General features: G+C 37.6%; 1 protein-coding gene across 1 annotated transcript in view; it reads left to right on the top strand.

The window, feature by feature from the left end:
- Nucleotides 1-21642, top strand: part of DCC (DCC netrin 1 receptor) — an 838683-nt gene that overhangs the window by 679703 nt on the left and 137338 nt on the right. Inside the window, exons 17-20 of the mRNA XM_010854834.1 lie at nt 229-289; nt 2355-2462; nt 11585-11779; nt 18927-18959. Coding sequence (XP_010853136.1) covers nt 229-289; nt 2355-2462; nt 11585-11779; nt 18927-18959 — 397 coding nt within the window. The remainder of the gene's footprint in view (nt 1-228; nt 290-2354; nt 2463-11584; nt 11780-18926; nt 18960-21642) is intronic.

The raw sequence follows: 21642 nt of genomic DNA, 5'->3' as shown, positions 1-21642 counted from the left end.
TGGAGAATCCCATGGATGGAGGAGCCTGGTGGGCTACAGTCCACGGGGTCGCAAAGAGTCAGACACGACTGAGCGACTTAACTAACTAAATAGTGGCTTTGAGAATTGGGGTATTGGAAATAAAATGGTACAATAGATGGGAATGTTTGGTGTCCCCTGTCTGGAATTCTTTTAGTAAGAGAAGCTGGAAAGAGAGTGTCAGTAATGCTCAAATTCTGTACTATACAGTCAATAGAGAAGCCGAAGAGAATTGCAAGTGTGGAGAGGCATTCAGAATTAGGACCAATTTGTAATACACAGTAGGTGAATGTAATGGCACCCCACTCTAGTACTCTTGCCTGGAAAATCCCATGGACGGAGGGGCCTGGTAGGCTGCAGTCCATGGGGTCACCAAGAGTCGGGCACGACTGAGCGACTTCCCTTTCACTTTTCACTTTCATGCATTGGAGAAGGAAATGGCAACCCACTCCAGTGTTCTTGCCTGGAGAATCCCAGGGACAGAGGAGCCTAGTGGGCTGCTGTCTATGGGGTCGCACAGAGTCGGACACGACTGAAGCGACTTAGCAGCAGCAGCAGCAGATGAATGTAATACAGAAGCACTCCTGTGCAGAGATTAGGAAATTGCTCTGAACCCCAGTGTGGAAGTTAGATACATTCCTCCGCTGCCTATGTCACATCTAGGGTAACTGGAAAAGACGATGGACAGTAGACTGGGGCACTGCAAGTTACCTGGAAGGAAAAGGAACTGCATTTCAAGGCGTAACCAGGGAGAAAGCAGGTCAAAGGGAGTCTGAAAGATACTGGATGAGGTTGGCCAGTTTGCTGTTGCCTTTGAAGTATATTTAAACTTCTGATGAGCAACACACAGGGGAAGAAAAGTCTTTTTATCCTTCCAGGCTTTTGGCTGAGAGTCTCTGTAATAAGAGACAGAGGAACAGGAAGAAAACAGATGTCTGATAATAAATATAGATTTGTGTACATGGAAGATATCCAGGAAAACAGTAATCCCCTCAAATGGCCACCATCTTCAATACCGTCTCCAGCTAAAGACAAAGATGCTGGGGGGGTTAGGGAGCCAGTAACAGGAATTTTTCAGACAAATCGCAATAATCGAGGGCATGGTCATCATGTACATTGAAGTCTCTGTCTCCTTGTCATCCTCCGCTTGCTGGTACAAAGAGGGAAATAAAATGGTAGTCGCTCAGTCATGTCCAACTCTTTGCGACCCCATGGACTGTAGCCCCGGGCTCCTCTGTCAATGGAATTCTCCAGGCAAGAATACTACAGTGGGTTGCCATGCTCTTCTCCAGGGGATCTTTCCCCCCAGCGATCGAACCTGGGTCTCACATTGCAGACAGATTCTTTATCGTCTGAGCACCGGGGAAGCCCATGGCACATAAAAGGGGATACCTTATAAATTTCTCTTTTATGACAGGGTAACTTTACTTGGTTTTCAGAACTTTTCCTCTGTCTGCTTTTTTTTTAAAAAAAATAATCAACTTAAGATAATTCTTATGCCAAAGAGGCAAAATATTTGGGGGTGGTGATTTCTGCTCCCCTCAAACAACATTGGGAAGAGTAGCTCTAAGCAAGACAGGGTTTCTTGACATCTTTACTTCCTACCAGTTTGATCCTTCTGCCAAGGCAGGAGATGCAAGAGAGGCAGGTTCGATCCCTGGGAAAGGAAGATCTCCTGAAAAAGGGAATGGCAACCCACTCTGGTATTCTTGCCTGGGAAATCCCATGGACAAAGGAGCCTGGTGGGCTATAGTCCATGGGGTCGCCAAGAGTCAGACATGATTAAGTGACTGAGCACACACATGCAGGTTGATACTAAGACCCTCATAGATTCCTTGTCTCTTCTATTTTCAAATATTTCTTTTCCTTCTTGTTGGAAAATAACTAGATGTTACCTAAGCAAGATGTTGTGACCTGCATTTAAATTCATTTTTTAAGGAAAAATAGCATTAGGTGAACTTTCATTTACAAATCCTGCAATTGTAACAGAATTTTTGTTTCTCAGAGACATGTAGCCATTGATGTTGCTAACTTTTATAATGGTTCTTGAATTTTAGTGAATCGCTCATTTGAAAATGCCAATTATACTTTTCTCTAGAGTCATACATATTCCGTTTTCCTCTCTATATGCTCACCTTTGAAAGGCAGTTAACTTCTTGGAAAAATATTAATTTCTGTGTCTTTGGTTAATTTAGATACTTAAATCATCCATGGTAAAATAAGCATGATGTATGGCATGATAGATCCTGCGTGTCAGCATCATGATTAGAAGCCCCATAAATGTCTGTTTTCTTTCACATCCAATGACAAGACCATGTTTCTGTTTCATCTCACAGCCCCGACCTCTGCTCCTAAGGATTTGACAGTCATTACTCGAGAAGGGAAGCCTCGCGCTGTCATCGTGAGCTGGCAGCCTCCCTTGGAAGCTAATGGGAAGATTACTGGTAGGCATCTCAGCTTTATTTCCTGTGCTGCTCCGCATGGCCTGCCGTGGCTTACCTCCAGCACGCCGCTCAAACCTCTTATGTATTAGGTTTCTGTCCCAGCATCTCAGTTGACTCTTGACCCTCTCTGATTGTCTCCTCTTAACCGCTGCTGACCTTGGAATTCTTCTAATGGAGCCTACAAATACACACCCCAGCACATTTCCTTTGTGTTGCTTCCTGAAAGATGTGTATTCCAATTAGTATAGACCTTCTGTGTTTCATTCTGGGCAGCATTAAGATAACCTCCTAACAGAACTCCTTTGAGCCTAAATGACTAAAAATAAGCCAGTTGTTGGGCAATTATAAAATACAAAAGACTCTTAATGACCATGTATTTTCCTAGGAAACATAGGAAGGAGGCTTGTCTGAGGGTTTTTAGTTTCTCACTTAGCTCTTAGCTTCTTACTTAAATCATAAGGTTCAGAAAACACTTGATATTGATGGATGGAAATTGAACTTAATGAATATTTCACGGTGACAGATTTTATTTTGCCAAATATTACGGATAACATCGATGCCTAATTAAAGCATACATTAGAAGCCTGTAATGTTAATTTAGTATGAAAAATATAATGGAGTTCTATCAGAGATTTTGCATGTAAATGATCACTTTAGGCTTTTAATAGATGTCTCCATAGCATATAATTATTATGAAAAATATTGTATAACGAAAAATGCACACATTATAGTCTAACTTGAACCATTGGGTTAGGCACATGTAAGAGTCACTCCTGTTTCTTCATTTTTGCATACCAAAAGCGGATCTTGTAAATTAACAAAGCAATTCAGCCGTTCTCTGATACAGAGATAAGCATGGGAATGACAGTTCAGATGGCACACTTACTTGATGTGAGTTACTTTTTGAATTTTACAAAATGAAAAGGTAATGTGAAAATTCCAAATGTGTTTTAAATTTAAGCTGAAGACTTGTTTTCTCCAAGACATTGCTCTTCCTACAATAGCAAACAGAATTTTCATTTGAGCTGACAAATATGGGGGGAGAAAAAAAAGAGGGACATAAAATCTCCCCAGCATATGATATACTCAGTTGTCACTCTGCCAGACCTTCTAAAACTGAGGCTGGCTCATTCTAATTTTTTGTTTTTCTCCACTCAGTGTTAGGTTTCTCCACTCTCTTCATTGGTTCTATCTCAGTACTTTTGGAGATTCTGATTTGTTTACATGATGACTTCCATTATGTTATTAACAGTTGTTTATAAGCATATGGTAAATCAACAGATAGTAATTTTAAGAAGAAAACAGTCCAGAATAGGAATTGTCTGAATAAAAATAAGTTCTAATATAAAAAAATATACTTTGGGGTAAAGGATAAAATAAGTCATATATTACCCAGTTCTTCACTCTATTTAAATAAATCTCACCAAATGGTCTATGCAAAAAATAGAATGTGTTTTCAACTCTGAAAAAAAAAAGCTTAATTTTGCTTTTCAGTTGGAACAAAAAATGGAAGTCGGCCCCATATTAAGAAATGTAAATTAATCTGAGCGATAAGATTTTGTGTGCTAATGTCACAGTGCATGTATAAGAAACTGTGTCCACATATTTTATTTAGAAGTGTATGTTCAGTAATTCTCATTACTAAAAATCTATTCTTTCACAATTGCATAGTTTAAGTATGAAAAGAACTAATTTTCCCCTCTAAAGAATAGTTTATTTGTTAAAGTCAGTTTATAATTATCAGTCTAAGCTATTTTGACTCTATTCAACAGGCAGCAAACACTAAGAACCTTTAAAACAACTTTAAATAACACTTAAAACAACTTCCGTTCCATGCATGTTTTGATACTTTCATTCAAATCAATTCCAAAAAATAGTATGATAAGACATTTAAAGCACCAGCTCTTTAGACTGAGGGCCCAGATCTTCTGCACTCAGTTTCTTGTGAAAGTCCAAAGGAAGATGTGAGTTCTCTTCCAGTGTGTCGGGGCACATGTCTACCTGTGTGGAGGAATATACTCCTGTCCTGCTTCCATATTTCTTTGTTTTCCCAAATCCCTCTATGCCCACAGCAGAACAGGATGGTTAAGAACCCAGCCTTCTGATGGAGATGCCTGAGCAAGTTATTTCATCTGCCTGAGTCTCACTTTAGGACTCCTTTTATAGAATTGTTATCATAAAGGACTGAGAACAGTCCCTGATACCCTGTCAGCACTGAAATAATTCAGTGATTATTCTTCCCAGTTGCAATTCATTCTAGAGCAGGTGTTCATTAATGTACTCTGCTCAGAACCCAGACCATCAACTTGTAAGTGTAGATAATGATGAACGTACATGTGTGGGTGTATGGGTGTGCACACGCATGAGTCAGTTCTGTCTGACTCAGTGACCCCACGGATGGCAGCCTGACAGGCTCCTTGATCCATGGGGCTTTTCAGCAAGGATAGTAGAGTGGGCTGTCATTTCCTCCTCCCGGGGATCTTCCCACCCAGGGATCAAACCTATGTCTCCTGTGTCTCCTGCATTGCAGGCAGCTTCTTTACCACTGAGCCATATAGATATGTGTATATAAGTATACATAGATTTATATTTCAAAAAGATGAAACAAAAAATGTTGAAAAGGGAGATCCAGATTATTCCAGTGCCTCAGTTCCTTGATCATAAGCTGGCAGCTTGGGAATTTAGACTGATATTTTCAGAAGAAAATGGTTCAAAATGAATTAAACATTTAGTATAAGCTTGTCATTCTCCTCAGCACTTTTGTATTATAAGTAGTCATATGTTCCCTATTTTTCTGTTTTGAAATAAAGAGTCAAGGGCCTTCTGGGGTAAATAATTCTCCTAAAGTCAAATAACCAAGAAATAGCAGAGCTAGGATATAAAACTCAGGCTCATACTCTTAGCTACTACACTAAGCTTTGTTCTTCTTACTAGTACTGGCCCAAATCAGTGACAGTCAACGGATTTATGACTTAATTTGTCTGAGGAGGGATTGAGCATGGAAGGTTTTTAAAACTCCCCGTGTGATTTTAATATATAATTACATTTGTGAAACATTGATCTACATAAATGCAGCATCCAACATTAAGATCAAACACCAATATGGATAGAAGAGAGCTTCAGAAATTGTTTCCTTATCAATGCCGTCTAATGACTAAGGTTACACCCTCTTTTTCTGTGTGATTTGATACTCTAGTCCCAGTCCTTCCCTTGAAATTCTCTTCTCTCTTGACTTTTGTAAAACTGCCTAACCACTTTTCTTCCCAATTCCAGGCTGTAATTTCTCAGTCCTTTTCTCCCACTTGTTCCAGAAGTGCTATTTCCCAGAACGCAGATCTTTTCATTCCTTTTGTTATTTTCTCTGAAAAAAGTTATCCACACTATAGCCAGGACTTCAGTGAACTTGCAATTAATGCCTCTGAAATCTGTATCTCCATCCAAGGCGTTCTGTACATACACATCCTGTCTCATACTGTACATTTGCACTTCTCTGTCTTACTGGAAACTCGTTCTACTCCCCAGCCCCTCTTTCTGCCGTTCTTCTCTTTTTAGTCTAACACCCACCACAAACAGCCAAGTGATGCACTGTTATATTCTGGAATAGGTTGTTAGCTCATTGAGATTGTGAACCGAGCTGGACACTCACACTGGAATCACACGTGTCTAATACTCTTACTTGCATCTTTTCAGAAGCTTCCACCATTCACCCAACTGCAGAAGGTGGCAACTTAGTCTCATCTTGACTTTTCCTGTCCATCCCCTTTCCATATTATCATGCGAGAAAATCTAAATGCTTATAGTACAAGGCTGAAAACTCTAGGAGAACAGGGTTCAGATTTTGTTCAATTCTTTCTCCCCAGTAACAATATCTTTGACACTCAATAGGTAATTACTAAACATCTGTTGAGTGGAACAGTCATCAAATTGATATTCAATATATTGTTTAACTTGACTCTGTAGTGCCAGCTTCCAAACAAGGTATTTCTTAAGCCTTCTTAATATAAATAAATAAAAGCTTTAGCATTTACTAAATAGTTACTATGTAAAGATAATTTAATAAAAATACCCCTATATTTTAAGTTTTTAAAGCGCATTATCTCACAGCAACTTGTTTTCTGGTAAGTTAATTAAGACATAACTTGGATGAAGCAAGTTGCTCAAGGTTGCAACAAAGCTAGTTAATATTAGCAGTATTACTTGAGGTCAGGCCTCCCTGAATTCATAACCCATAATTTTTGACCACAAAAAAATAGGAAATTGGTCCTCATTTTTAATATATCTACCTCTATGTGCATGTATTTATTAGAATCAGTTCTTTAAAGATGAGAAGCCCCGTTTGGGCTCAGCTCCTTGCTGGGAGGGGCCAGTTCTGTATGGTCTTCCCGGTTCTTATCAGCCTCCCTGATCCTTAGAAAGGAATCAGCCATGAGTGGAAGTATGGAAAAGGACAGAAGAGAGATGAGAGGTGGAGGTGAATACTTTCTGACACTCTGCTTCTGGAATGAAAAATATCTATTCGTATACATGCAGGTGAGCTAAGTCACTTCAGTCGTGTCCAGCTCTTTGTGCCCTAAGCACTGTAGCCCGCCAGGCTCCTCTGTCTGTGGGATTCTCTAGGCAAGAATACTGGAGTGGGTTGTCATGCCCTCCTCCAGGGGATCTTCCTGAACCAGGGATCGGACCCATGTCTCTTATGTCTCCTGCATTGGCAGGCTTTCTTTTTTTTAACCACTAGCGCCATCTGGGAAGCCCAGCTATTTGTATAAGTAGAGTCAAAATGAAAGATGCATGATGCTATGTTTTATATGTATTTAGACAAATGGTATTCCCATGCGAGAATGCCCAGGTAAATTAATAAACCCAAAAGGTTTTGCAACCTATGGTAGAATATAATACTCTCTCAGTCAGTGTGGTGGATAAGAGATAAAAATAAAGCGGAAAAAACATAAAATTAGATACAGAGGAATGAACATATAGATACAGAAAGGTAGCGACAGACCTATAAATGCACCCCAACTTGTGTGGTTATGTGGAAATCTCCAGGTGAGACTTCAGTGGTGGACTCAATAGCCTCAAAGCATATTAAACCCATTCACCAAATGGAATTCTATGGTTTCTCTAAGGCTAGATTTTAGAGTTCTGAGTCATGTGGTCTGTTTATGTTCTCCATCTCTATTCAAATTTATAACCAATGATGGTTCTTTTTATTTTAATAAGTTTAAGAAAATTGCTTAAACACAAATTGGGGTCAGAACTTGATGTGCCACTTTTAGCTTTACTTGTGTGATGCCAGAACTGTCATTTTTTAAAACATTTTATTTATTATTATTATTATTTTGGCCACACCGTGTGGTATGTGGGATCTTAGTTCCCCAACCAGGGATCTAACCCACACCCCCTGCAGTGGGAGCGTGATGCCTTAACCACTGGACTGGGAAGGAAGTCCAGGGAAGTCCCCGGAGCTGTCATTTTAAAATGCTTCAGTGAATACTCTTCACATAGAAAAACTTACAGTGAAGGCAAGCATTGTATTCTCATTTGCTAGATGGAGAAAATCAGGAATAATTGTAGCCGACATGGGATGGGAGCACAAGCATCCAAACTTTGAAGTTTGTCATGCTATTACAAGAGCCCATGAAAACTTGAACAATTTCGTTAAATGTCATGAATTTAAAACTTAAATACTTACAGGCTAAGGGGTTTTATTCAATAAGTGAGTTTCAATACCTATTATCCAGAGACTATTTTATTAGTTTTTTTTGAAGAATAAGAAGTAATATAAGACATAGCTCCTGAACTAAAGGAATGTTTTTATTCTTTTGAAGAGATAAGATATGCACATAATAAGAGCTGGAAAAGTATAACTAGTGCCAGGCCCTTCTTTTCAATAGATGTGGTTTCTTTGGGCACAAAAATGGAGACTCCTCTGGCTTAAAGAGTAGTAGGAGATTTTATTGATGTTGACCACAGGGGCTGAGTTCTCAGTGAATGGACACCTATGAGTCAGAAACAACTCCTTTATCCAATGGTATTTTACAATCCCTTTTGAACTGCAGTCTTCCAATTTTAATACCATCCAGAGGGAGGATGATATTTTATAAATTTTGCAGACTTTTTGTTGTTGTTGTTAAGTCCTTTATCTTCCCCTGAGCTTTCCACATCTTGGACATTCATATTTGTAGCATCAACATCTCAACAAATATATTACAAAAATTACTGAATTAACATGATCAACTAAAGCAGTAATTGCTGACTATACTGAAAGACAGAAGTCAGATGGGGTGCAGGTTCCTGGGGTTACCAGGAACCTATTATACTCGTCACTGCTGTGTAACAGCATCACCACAAATTCAGCAGCCTAAAAGCACATGCACTTGCGATCTCACTGTTTCTGTCAGTCAGGAATCCAATCACAATTTAGCTGGGTAATCTGCTTTAAGGTCTCTTACAAAGTGGTAATCAAGGTGTTGGCTTCTGCTGATGTCTCACTTGAGGCTTACCTAGGGAAACACTTGCATCTAAGCATATGTAGTTGTTGGCAGGACTCAGTTGCTCACTGGCTGTTGATCAGTTCCAGCCTCAGTTCCTTGACACGTGGTCTTCTCCATCTGGCAACCTGTTTCATCAAAGCCAACAAGGGAGTCTGATAGCAAGACAGAAGTTACAACTTATGTAACATCATCATGGAAGCAGCAGTCCATCACATTTGCTTTATTCTGTTGGTTAAAAGCAAGCCTTAGGTCCCGTCTAAACTCATAGAGAAAGGACTGCACAAAGGTATAACTACCAGGAGGCAGGCATAATTGGGGGTGATCAAAGACTTGTCTACAATCTCTCAAATCAAAATGCCCTCAGCCAGGGAGAGGCTCAGTGGGACAAATTAAGAGAACAGCATTGACATAATGTGCTACCACGTGTAAAATAGCCAGTGGGAACCTGATGTATATATAACACACAGGGAGCTCAGCTCGGTGTGCTGTGATGACCTGGAGGGGTGGGAGGGAGGCTCAGGAGTGAAGGGATATATGTTTACATATAACTGATTTATGTTGTTACACAGCAGAAACTAACACAACATTGTTAGTTTTAATTTTAATTTTAAATTAAAAAAATTTTAAACCGAAATACCCTTTCTTGAACTCTGTGGTTTGTAACTTATACCTAGTCCCCAGGTAATACTTATGATGAGGCAGATTTGAGAAACAACAAACTCAGAAAAAGTGGAAGCCAAATTAAAATAGATGCAAGCTATCAGCATTGACAAGAATTTAAGAGAAATGGACTTCCAGAAGAGGTAGTTTGTGGCATTGCTTAATCCTAAAGAATCACAAGGAAGAAGTATCCAGTTCACTGTCTAGAACACATCCCCTAAACCGAGATGTAATTCTGTAAATCACTATAGGATTAAGTGAAAATGATACAAAATCATATAAGTATTCTTCTATGTATTGGAATGGATTACAGAGTTTACAGAAAGGAGAGCTCACTATAGAGAAAGGTTTCATATGTTAGATGTAGCTTAAACTGGACCTTGATGGATGGGTAGAAATTGGATGAAGAAAGAAAGGGAAGGTGAAGTGGTGTGAAGAATGAGAGGGAAGTAGGAATGAGCACAGCATCGAAGTCAGTCTTTCTGAGTAAGGGTTGTGCTGAGATGTAAGAAGTGTGCATGCTTGTTTTGGCAGGGAAGTGAATCTGAGTTAGAGAACCTTCTGACATGACCTCTGAAGGAACTGTATAAAGGTCCCGGTCAAAACAAGTGGGACTGAAAAGGAAGGACTAGGGGGATCAAAGGAGGATAACTGTTTATTTTTTTTTTTAGAGCTTTCTTTTTTATCATAGTATAACTGCTTTACATTGTCCTGTTAGTTTCCGGTGTACAACAGAGTGGATCAGTTATATGCATACATATATCCTCTCCCTCTTGAGCCTCCCTCCAACCACCCCCATCCCACCTCTCTAGGTCATCACAGAGCACCAAGCTGAGCTTCCTCTGCTACAGAGACAATTGGTTTTAAAAGTGTTACTTAAGAAGAAATGTATTCAATCCATAAGCTCAGACCTAGAGATAAAGTTGATGGCCTATCTAATGCAGATACCATTGCAGAATTTTAATAGAGATAGCGGCTGACCACATTCATGTAGCAAAGGCACCTGCGATGAGTTGTTTTATAGTTTATATTGCACTATTATCTGATATATATGGTAATATAAAGTGATGAATTAGTGCTTTAAAATAAAAGCTACCTTAAATATTAGCCAAATAAAATGTTAGAGTATAAATAGTTTACAGGAATAACTAGATCTGTTTGGGTGCATATTAGATTACCACCATTGAGAACGCTACTGTTATTCAAGTAACATATCCCCTAACACAGAGGATGAATGATACTATCAAATGATGAATTTATTAATGTTTGAAATATTAACTAGATAACCTACAGTAATCCAAAAATACTTATTCTTTCTGTTTGTTTATTTTTGCTTAGGTGGGATGGGCTAGGGGAAAGAGTGTTGGATTTTTAGTATGGCAATAGAGGATTTATCCTAGCCCTTTTATCAGTTAGCTTGGGTTCTGCTCAGCTTTATCATTTATGAAAAGAGAGCAACAGTATCCCTGCCAACCTCACCGAGTTATTACAGTAATCAAATATTATCATTTATTTTTATGACACTTTAAAAATATTGGGCATTTTATACTTTTCAACGTATTTTTATTATTTAAACACTAGCCAAAATAAACATTACTTATTTTCATTATTGGATACAGTGAAAATGACAGATTTGTTATCTATCTTTTAAGTTTTTCCTCATGTTTGTATATTAGAGCAAGCCAATAATCAGGATTTACAGACAGCAAAAACCTCACATTTTTAAATATGGCAGATAGTTTTATAACAGCTTATTCCATTTTTTAGATTCTGTACACTAAAGTAATTCTTTTTCTAATCTTTGTAACACCAAAAAAAAAAAATCATTACTTGCCAAACTGGATACTGCACTTTATACTTGTGGATATGTAATAATCCTTGAAAATTGTATTGGGGAAACATGGATGTTTGGAAACAAGTAACGCATGTAGTCAGTACACTAGACAAAGTTGTGTTCATTTATTTTTGCAGCTTACATCTTGTTTTACACCTTGGACAAGAACATTCCAATTGATGACTGGATTATGGAAACAATCAGTGGTGATCGGCTTACTCATCAAATCATGGATCTCAACCTGGACACTGTGTATTACTTTCGAATCCAAGCACGAAATGCCAAAGGAGTGGGGCCTCTCTCAGATCCCATCCTCTTCAGGACTCTGAAAGGTTGGAATCATTTCCTGTCATTTCCTTTTCTTTCTTTTTCCCCCCCCTATGGAGTGGTTATAAACTAATTTTGAAGTCTGTTTAGGGAATTGACTTAAACCATCTCTGTTGGCACCATAACTACAGTGGACATTCAAAAGAAGTTAAAATGCAAATTAAAACCAAAATGCGATATCACCTCAAGCCTGTTAGGATGAGTGTCATCCAAAAGACAAGAGACAACAAACGCTGCCTTGACTGTGCAGGAGAGAGAGCCTAGTGCACCGTCTGGGTGTGTAAATTGGTGCAGCCGCTGCGGAAAACAGTATGGAGGTGCCTCAAAAAATTACAAGTAGAAATACCATATGATCTAGCAATTCCACTTCTGGGAATATATTCAAAGAAGACAATAACATTAACTCTCTAAGATACCTGCATCCTGATGTTCATAGAAGTACTGTGCACAACAGCCAAGACACGGAACCAGCATAATGTCCATTGATGGATATAACAGAATATACATATAATGGAATATTACTCAGCCACACAAAAAAGCATGGAAATCCTACCATTTGTGACAGTGTGGATGGACCTTGAAGGTGTTAACTTCTTCATAAGTTAAAGAAATCAGAGAGAAAGCCAAATGCTGTATGGTTTCACTAATATATGGGACCTAAACAAACAGATAAACACCAAATTCAGGAAAAGAGATCAGATTGGTGGTTATCAAAGGTAGGAGGTGATGAGGGAAGGATTTGGAGGAAAGTAATTAAAAGGTACAAACTTTCAGTTATAAGAGATGTAGGTACTAGGGAGGTAATAAACACATGATGACTATAGTTAACACTGCCGTCTGATATACAGGAAAATTGTTTAGAGAGTAGATTCCAATAGTTATCGTGAAAAAAATTTTTCCTTTTTACTGTATTCATACAAGATAATGGTATTAACTAAAGCTATTATGATAATCATTTCACAATATGTGTAAATAAATCATCTTGCTGTATATCTTATACAGTGATGTGGAGTTTCCCAGATGGTGCTGGTGATAAAGAATCTGCCTGCCAATGCAAGAGATGCAGGTTCGATCCCTGCCATGCCCTGGAAGAGGGCATGGCAACCCACTCCAGTATCCTTGTCTGGAGATTCCTACGTACAGAGGAGTCTGGCGAGCTACAGTGCATAGCATCGCAAAGAGTTGGACACAACTGAAGTGACTTAGGATGCATGTCAGTTATTTCTTAAATAATTGAAAAAAATTGGAAACAAACAAATACGATAAAAGATAATTAATTAAAAGTTACCTTTTTATGCTGAAAGCCAGCATGCCAAAGAAATATCTATTATATTATTACATTTTCTGTCATCAACACAAAGCAGACATATTTAACTTGACTTTTTTTCCATTATACTCCTTTTGGAATTTTGTATTGATTTCATATATATGGGCTCTATTCACAATATAATAAAACACTTTAACCATTGTATTTTAGGGATAAAAATTAAAAAGCATTTTATTACATGAACTGCATGCATACTATCTACTACCAAGTTCAAGTATTTCCTTTCAGGAACTAGTGTTCTTATTAAAAGAAATTTTGATATGGCAAGACAGAAAATCTCAAACAAAATTATTTTTTTTAAGGACACAGAGTAGCAACATGAAAAAAAAAGTCTTGCATCATGATTACTATAAGAAAACTCTACATGCTTACAAGTATAAAAATCACTGATCAAATTAGGGATAGTTGTATGTTTATACAGAAAAATAAAAGGCCTGAGATTATAGTGACTACTTCATAATGATCTTCATATAAGTTCTTTCTGTTTTAGAGCACAGCATTATTTTTTTTTTTTTTTTGGAGGATGAATGATTTCAAGAGCCTCTATTATTTAGCAATTGAAAATAATTCAGATGTTCCATAGTTGATATATAAACATGTACATTTAAGGTATTATATGTGTTATTGTCGCTAAGTCATGTCCAACTCTTTGCCACTCCATGAACTGCAGCCCACTAGGCTCCTCTGTCCATGGAATTTCCCAGGCAGGAATACTGGAGTGGGTTGCCATTTCCTTCTCCAGGGGATCTTTTTAACCCAGGGATCGAACTCATGTCTACTGCTTGGCAGACAGATTCCTTACCATCTGAGCCACCAGGGAATCCTTTTAGAAAGGATACTTGGTTTTTAAATCCCTTACCACCTTATGCCCATATATCTGTCGGAAACCTTAACAAAACATGATGGCAAACAACTGACAAATTAGAAAGATGTATCTGAGCTGACATTTTTACCCATTTCTTTGGACAAACTAAAGAAGAGACTTAGAATAACTAGATAGCCCATTTCTCAGTTCTCCTAGGAAAAATACTCTAATAAACAGTAGACATTTGGATGCTGGTGATTGAGCTGTTCAAAAGCTAGATTTGGTAGCAGCTAATCTGAAAGTTTGCCAAGAACATGCAAATAAGCATTCAGCCTAAGCCTACATGACAGCTCTTTCACGACAGAGTAGAAGTTGGAAGGAAGGCAAGAGGAAAATGAGCCAGTCTTCGCCTATCCAGGTTTTTAGGACTTCATGTCTAAATCAGATTTCACTCCAAATGAGCAATTGAAAGGAAACTGGTCATTCATTTTGTGCGAGCATTAAATGTAACTAGATAATGTTTCACAAATGATTCATCTTTATCTATAGACAAGTGCCAAGCTAATTTCATGCTTACAATGTATGCCAACTAGAGATCTCACAGAGGGCTTAAGATAACTTAAGACATCCAAATGTTTTAAGCAGCAGAGAGATGAGTTATCTCAGGATTTATAGACTCATATTGATCACCATCCTGTGGATTATTTAATGAACTTCATATCCCATTTGGTACTATTTACTCTAAGTGCCCTGAACTCATCCATGAGATGTTTAAGAGTAAGAACAAATTCAAGATACGTTATATGTCACAATAGTCCATAAGGGTTATTTCTAATATCGTGATATGAATATTTAAGATTATCTACCCCAAGTATATTGTATTCAATTAATAGACAATTAGACTTTTATGCTGTCTGGTGCTGTGCTTAGTCGCTCAGTCGTGTCCCATTCTTTGCAACCCCATGGACTATAGCCCACCAGACTCCTCTGTCCATGCGGATTCACCAGGCAAGAATACTGCAGTGGGTTGCCATGTCCTCCTCCAGGGAATCTTCCCAACCCAGGGATCGAACCCAGGTCTCCCGCATTGCAGGTAGATTCTTTATCATCTGAGCCATGAAGGAAGCCCATGGTTTTACAGTAAACTAAGTTTTGGATGTCTTAAGTATGTTTTAAATGATTCAGACATTGATGTTGCCTATCTTTATGAACAATTAATATTGCATAGGCAAGAACCTTATATGTATGTCACATGACAGATAGTCTAAGGTAAATAAATTACTCATCATAAGAGATTTGAAGCCACAGTGAATCACATCTACACTAAAGATAAAATGCTCTCTGATTTAAGATTTTCTGTTTCCAAAGCTGCTTCAAAATATAAGGCCTCTGTTCATCAGAATGTAATGTCTGACAGACAGAAAGGCTCCCTTATTGTCCTGAAGCTGAGGAAACTCTCAGTGGTCTATGAGAGTTGCAAATTGTGCATTAGTCAGTCGTTAAGAGCATCACTGGAGAAGGCAATGGCAACCCACCCCAGTACTCTTGCCTGGAAAATCCCATGGACTGAGGAGCCTCGTACGCTGCAGTCCATGGGGTCGCTAGGAGTCGGACACGACTGAGCGACTTCACTTTCACTTTTCACTTTCATGCATTGGAGAAGGAAATGGCAACCCACTCCAGTGTTCTTGCCTGGAGAATCCCAGGGACGGCGGAGCTGGTGGTTGCACAGAGTTGCATAGAGCCGTCTATGAGGTTGCACAGAGTCGGACACAACTGAAGTGACTTAGCAGCAGCAGCAGCAACAGTAGCAGCAAGAGCATCATTTTCTCATGCTCAGTCTTTGTAAAGATAGAAGCATTTTCTACTAGAGAGTAAGGTTTTACTTTTTTTATTTGGCCACCAGTCAGAGAAGTACAGGAAACTCAATCTGTAATCACTGGTTAAATGGATGCTTATAACGTAAAAGGAATTAAGTTATCATTGTCTTTTTTATTTTTTTGTACATGCATTGTACAACATTGTACATATATGCAGTAGATCTGATTCTTTCTTTGGAATGTTAATTGGAAGAACATTGAACTTCATTCTCTGACCACAGAAGACTCTCCCTTCTCCAGACTCCATATTATGATACCTGCACACTAGAGAAACCTTGGAAAATGTCTGAAATGTATGTTTATTTCTGCCCATCACATGAGTCGTTCCTTCTAGTAAAGTAAGCTTCTCCGTGTTGGACTGTCAAGTAACAAGGAGGAAGGACATTCCTGAAGGATTAGACCAAAGAGGGCATCTGTGGAGAGATGAAGTCGTCTCCCGCACAGAGAAGCAGAGTCTTCAGCGGTGGAAGAGCACTAGAATATGGTCTCTTTTCTGGGCATTCTTAATTGCCATTCAGAAATGTTCATCTCTCCCATACAAGGATATGGAACTAAAAGCTGTGCTACAGAATACAAAAAAGTTTTAGTTTTTAAATAATTTTGTGACAAAGTACATAATATTCGTGATAGGTGACAGGAGAAATTAAAAATTCAAGGCATAAAATTATAATACTTTGGCATTTGTTTTTAATTTTTTAAAGTAATTATTTTCTTTAATAAAAAGTACTTATTAGGACATATTTAGTCCCTGTTGGGAAATATTCTTTAGTATTATTCACCATACCAAATATTTATTTGTTACTTGTCAAAAATTTGGACTACAGGTAATGCATTATGTAATTAAAGACAAAGGGACAGATGAAGAATGGCAATAGGATGAGACTGGTTTTCTTCTCTTATTTTTAATATCATTCCAAAAAGTCCTCACCTATGAGATGCTGATTCAAATAGTTTCTCAAGTGTATTCTGGTCTGACTACCAAACTTTTCCCTTCCTGGCTTGTTTGGTCATATAGACCCTGACATGCCCTTCCTCATTCTTACTGAACACTTGGTGTGGTACTTCTTAAAGCAAAGTGTTCTTCCTTAAAAGCTATATTAGGATCCTTTCTCTGTATGTAGACAATAGATAATGCATTTGCCTCTCAAAAGCACCTCTCATCAACAATTCCCTAATACCATAACAAAATATATTTTGAGACATCATTAGTGTTGATTGGGAAATGGGAGAGAAAAATTAAGGTACACATTAAACTGTAATGATTATATTTGAAAAGACTGGACTAGATGACCTGATGAATTGAAAATTGTTAAATCTTGAGGAGATACAAAGACAGTTATAAAACTTAAAGCTTGTTGAATCTTAATCTAATAAGCATGCTTTTATACATCATTTTCCAAAAAGTGATTCATAATTCAGTCTTCTACTTAGTAAGATATCTTTCCTGGTTTATCTTTTTCATAGACCATGCCTCTGTATTATTTGAAAATGAAACAAATTGCAAATGGTCTCTGGTTTAGGAGTTTGTCCTTCTGTGATACAACATTTATAAACCCTGTATTTGAAGTGGTTCTTACCTACAGCATTATTACGTATTTTGATTTTATATATTATTTTGCACATTTGTATTCTTTCAACTAAAAGGAAAAGGAAGGACTGCCACCTACAAGATATTTGCTTTAAGTATTTTTCAAACAATAATAATGGATTTGCTATGAAACCACTACATGTAATGAGAAAATAGATTATAGGTTGCTGCCCATCGGAAACCATTATACTTTTCTCTCTCTGACTTTGAGACATATACAAAAAGCAAACCAGCAAATGTGGTAGCCTAAGTGTCTGACTGCAATTAAGTGAGTTAAATAAAGCCATAAGACTCAAAGATCAAAGAAAATCAAGTATAGTTGAAATAAGTCTAACTGATGGAAACTTACAGAGATCTATGTTAGTCAAAATGTCATTTCACAATTTCTAGGAAAGCAGTGTTTCACAGAGATTTACCTCATATTTAGTTACATTTGGTTAACAGAAGACACTTTTCAAAAATTTAGAGATATCTTAAAATCTAACAAATTATTTTCAAGAACAGTATACATAATTCTGTATATGACCAACCTAGACAGCATATTATAAAGCAGAGACATTACTTTGCCAACAAAGGTCCATCTTGTCAAAGCTATGGTTTTTCCATTAGTCATGTATGGATGTGAGAGTTGGACTATAAACAAAGCTGAGCGCCGAAGAATTGATGCATTTGAACTGTGGTGTTGGAGAAGACTCTTGAGAGTCCCTTGGACTGCAAGGAGATCCAACCAGTGCATCCTAAAGGAAATCAGTCCTGAATATTGCTTGAAAGGACTGATGCTGAAGCTGAAGCTCCAATACTTCGGCCACCTGATGCGAAGAACAGAATCATTTGAAAAGACCCTGATGCTGGGAAAGATTGAAGGTGGGAGGAGAAGGGGACAACAGAAGATGAGATGGTTCGATGGCATCATCAACTCAATGGACATGAGTTTGAGTAAACTCTGGGAGATGGTGATGGACAGGGAGGCCTGACGTGCTGCAGTCCATGGGGTCACAGAGTCGGACACGACTGAGCTACTAAAGTGACTGACTGACTGATACATAATTCATTTAAAATAGTCAACAATTCAGCACCTTGCCTCACAAGGTTTAAAATCAAACCATTTAGATTAAACTTTATAATAATTTATTACTTTACTCCGTTCATCTGAAAATTGGTTAAGTTCTCTCATTGAAAAATTAAAAATAAATACAAGAAAATAGCTTCCTTAACTTATTTAAAGTATATTGATGATAATTACTTGGTAATAGCATGCATTTATTACTATTAATTGTATTATTAAACTTGCATGAAAATAATCTTAAGTTTGTTTTTAGAGGACTGTTACAAATAACATTTTTACAACACATTTACACAGCAAAATATTACTTTCAAATTCTTTCTTTAATTTAATGGAAATAATCACAGTAACTGACTCCTTATCAATTTTATTTCAGTAGGGCATTGGCCTTGATGTGAGAACTCACTAATAAAACCGTTGGCTAGAAATGTCACCTTTCTTGATGGAAACTGCCAAAATCTAATAATATTATTTCTCTTTCCTCCACAGTGGAACACCCTGACACAATGGCTAATGACCAAGGTTGGTGGTTTTCATCCGTCATTTTTCCCTCCTTGGGTCAATGCTGTCTTTTAGAAATGTCGGTCATTATTTCATTTTCTTCTTTCTACCTGGGCCATACACCTGATGAAGCAGACACTAGTGCGATAATTAATCTAGTTAATGAAGTTCTGCTTGGCTGAGGTTTCGGCTCTGATAGGGAGGATGTAAATTTTCTTGAGAGGAAATTGTTTTGTCTCCATTCTGAAGGACCAATTAAAATGTCAAGCTTCTTTGTATGAAATAAATTTTTAGTCTCTGTCTGCACTTCTGAATAATTCACATTAAGTGTAATTAAGCTCAGCATAATTTTCAAGCTGCTCTTGCACCCTTTCATGAGCTCTGGATTAAAGTTCTGTAGCTCGACAGAGAAGACCCATAACTCGTGTGTGCTTTTCCTCTACAATGAGCTGCTTTTCACACAGAAAAACAAAGTTAGGTCAACTTTTTTTAGGGCAATACTTTTGTTCATTTTGAAGCCAGAAAATTTTCATTTTAAGAATAAGGTGCCAGTTTTACTTGCAGTATTTTGTCCTCCTTCCATTCATTTGCTAAAAGCTGATTTGTGTAGAGAAACAGAGATGGTTTTACACAGAGGAAAATGGAAATAAATCAAATCCATCAATTCTCAGGTAGATAGGAATTTATTACCATGATTTGTAGACTGATGTATTAAGATTCCATTTTTTTTTTTTTTGCACAAAGATAATTAGTAGAATGCCACAGGGGGAAAAAAAAAGAATAGTTTATGCATTTGATTTTTATAGGATGTTGTAGTCTTCCAAAAGCAAGCGTTTGGAAATGCTCAGAACTAGTGACCGTTGGTGTTGTGAGTATTGGTTCAGAGCTCACAGCTTGTATAATTGTTTCCTGCTTGAGACATTATTGTCAACGTAACCTCCCTACCATCATCATGTCTCTAAGGCATCGTGGTGTAGACTATGCTTTTCAACAAGAATACTTTTCAACTGTTGACAAATACTAAGAATCTGAATGTTGTTTCATTAACAGTAGCAGATTGTCTACATGAGCAGTATTTGATTTAATGATCCTGTATTCAGGTTTATCTCTGGGTCCTTATATCATCCCTCTGCTTAAGAGAATATGGCCAACACTTCATACAGGCAGTAACTGAAATGATGCAATACACAGAAATGTCCACCCAGGGTTAAATTTTCCATTAATCATTCCCTGATAGCTCAGTTGGTAAAGAATCTGCCTGCAATGGAGGAGATCCCTGGTTTGATTCTTGAGTAGGAAAGATCCTGGAGAAGGGATAGGCTACCCACTCCAGTATTCTTGAGGTTCCCTGGTGGCTCAACTGGTAAAGAATCAGCCCACAATGCGGGAGACCTGGGTTTTATCTCTGGGAAGATACCCTGGAGAAGGGAAAGGCTACCCACTCCAGTATTCTGGCCTGAAGAATTCCATTGACTGTACATGGGGTCGCAAAGAGTCGGACACAACTGAGTGACTTTCACTTCACTTAATCACCTATATGTTGCTGCTTGCTTACACTTAAAATATTTTCGTAAGGTCAGTATCTACTAAACAGTAATATTTGAAAAGCCACTAATGATAAGTAATTGGCAGCTAGCATGTATTTTATTAGGTAAATTAAACATTGGTGCTATCTAAATTCAAGCTGGAATAGTTAATTAGCAGAATTTATAATTTCAATTAAAAATAATTAAAACAACTTTGCTTAGCATTCTTAACTTAAATGAATTTGGAGCTTCCATAGGCAGGCAGCTCCTAAGTTTTGAAATTATGTTTAGAAAAAGTATATATATAGAGAAAGAAAATATGAAAACATTCTTTAAATAACTGAACCAGATGAAAAGTTACATTATTAGCCATTTGAGTGACAGTATGCTCAGGCTTCTCAATGTAGTGGATTTCCAGTTGTTTCTGGATCCCTTTTAATTTTTTTTTTTTGCTGTTATTTGTTCATTGTTTTGGTAATAATATTTTCAGCTACCAAGAAATATATTTTGTACAGTCTCTTTGGTCACACACTCTCCATGGATTTTACTCAGATCCTCACATTGACAGTGAAATCAGATCAATTCCTGGGAACAAAAGGAATTCCCAAGAATTATTGCCAGTGGCTGTGTTCATATATTCGGGCATTTGTTCTTTTTCTTCATCTGACATTACTTCAATTCTGTCACATATTATACTACTTGGCCCCTTACTCAAGCACAAGTGGTATACAGTTAGTCAAAGTGATAGGTTCTAAATTTTACATCAAACTCTAATTACTTGTAAAAGTGAGAAGGAGTGACAGTATGTAATTTAGTGGTTATAAGCCAGATCTTTAAATTCTTACAAAGAAAGCATATAAAATTTGTTGGCCATCCAAACTCTTTGAAAACAAAATCAGACTTAGTACTCGAAAAATAACCCAGTGTAAAGATTCCTCTAAGATTGATGGGAATAATAGGAAAAGGCTGCTTTGAAGATCCCCACTTTCGGCACACAGCAAATCAGCTGGATATGCATTATTGTGCTCTCTGTTAGACCAATTTGTCCCCTTCCCATGGTGAAATGATCCCACAGTTATATTTACGACAAGTGCTGAATTTCTGTTGAGAGAAAATTTGCTCAGAGAGAAAATTTAGTACCCTGGGTCAGAGTTAACCTTGCAAAGATGAATCCTAAA

The sequence above is a fragment of the Bison bison genome, unplaced genomic scaffold (genome assembly GCF_000754665.1).
Source record: "Bison bison bison isolate TAMUID 2011002044 unplaced genomic scaffold, Bison_UMD1.0 scf7180017864349, whole genome shotgun sequence".
Classification (NCBI taxonomy): Eukaryota; Metazoa; Chordata; class Mammalia; order Artiodactyla; family Bovidae; genus Bison; species Bison bison.
This window is presented reverse-complemented; position numbering and strand designations above follow the sequence as displayed.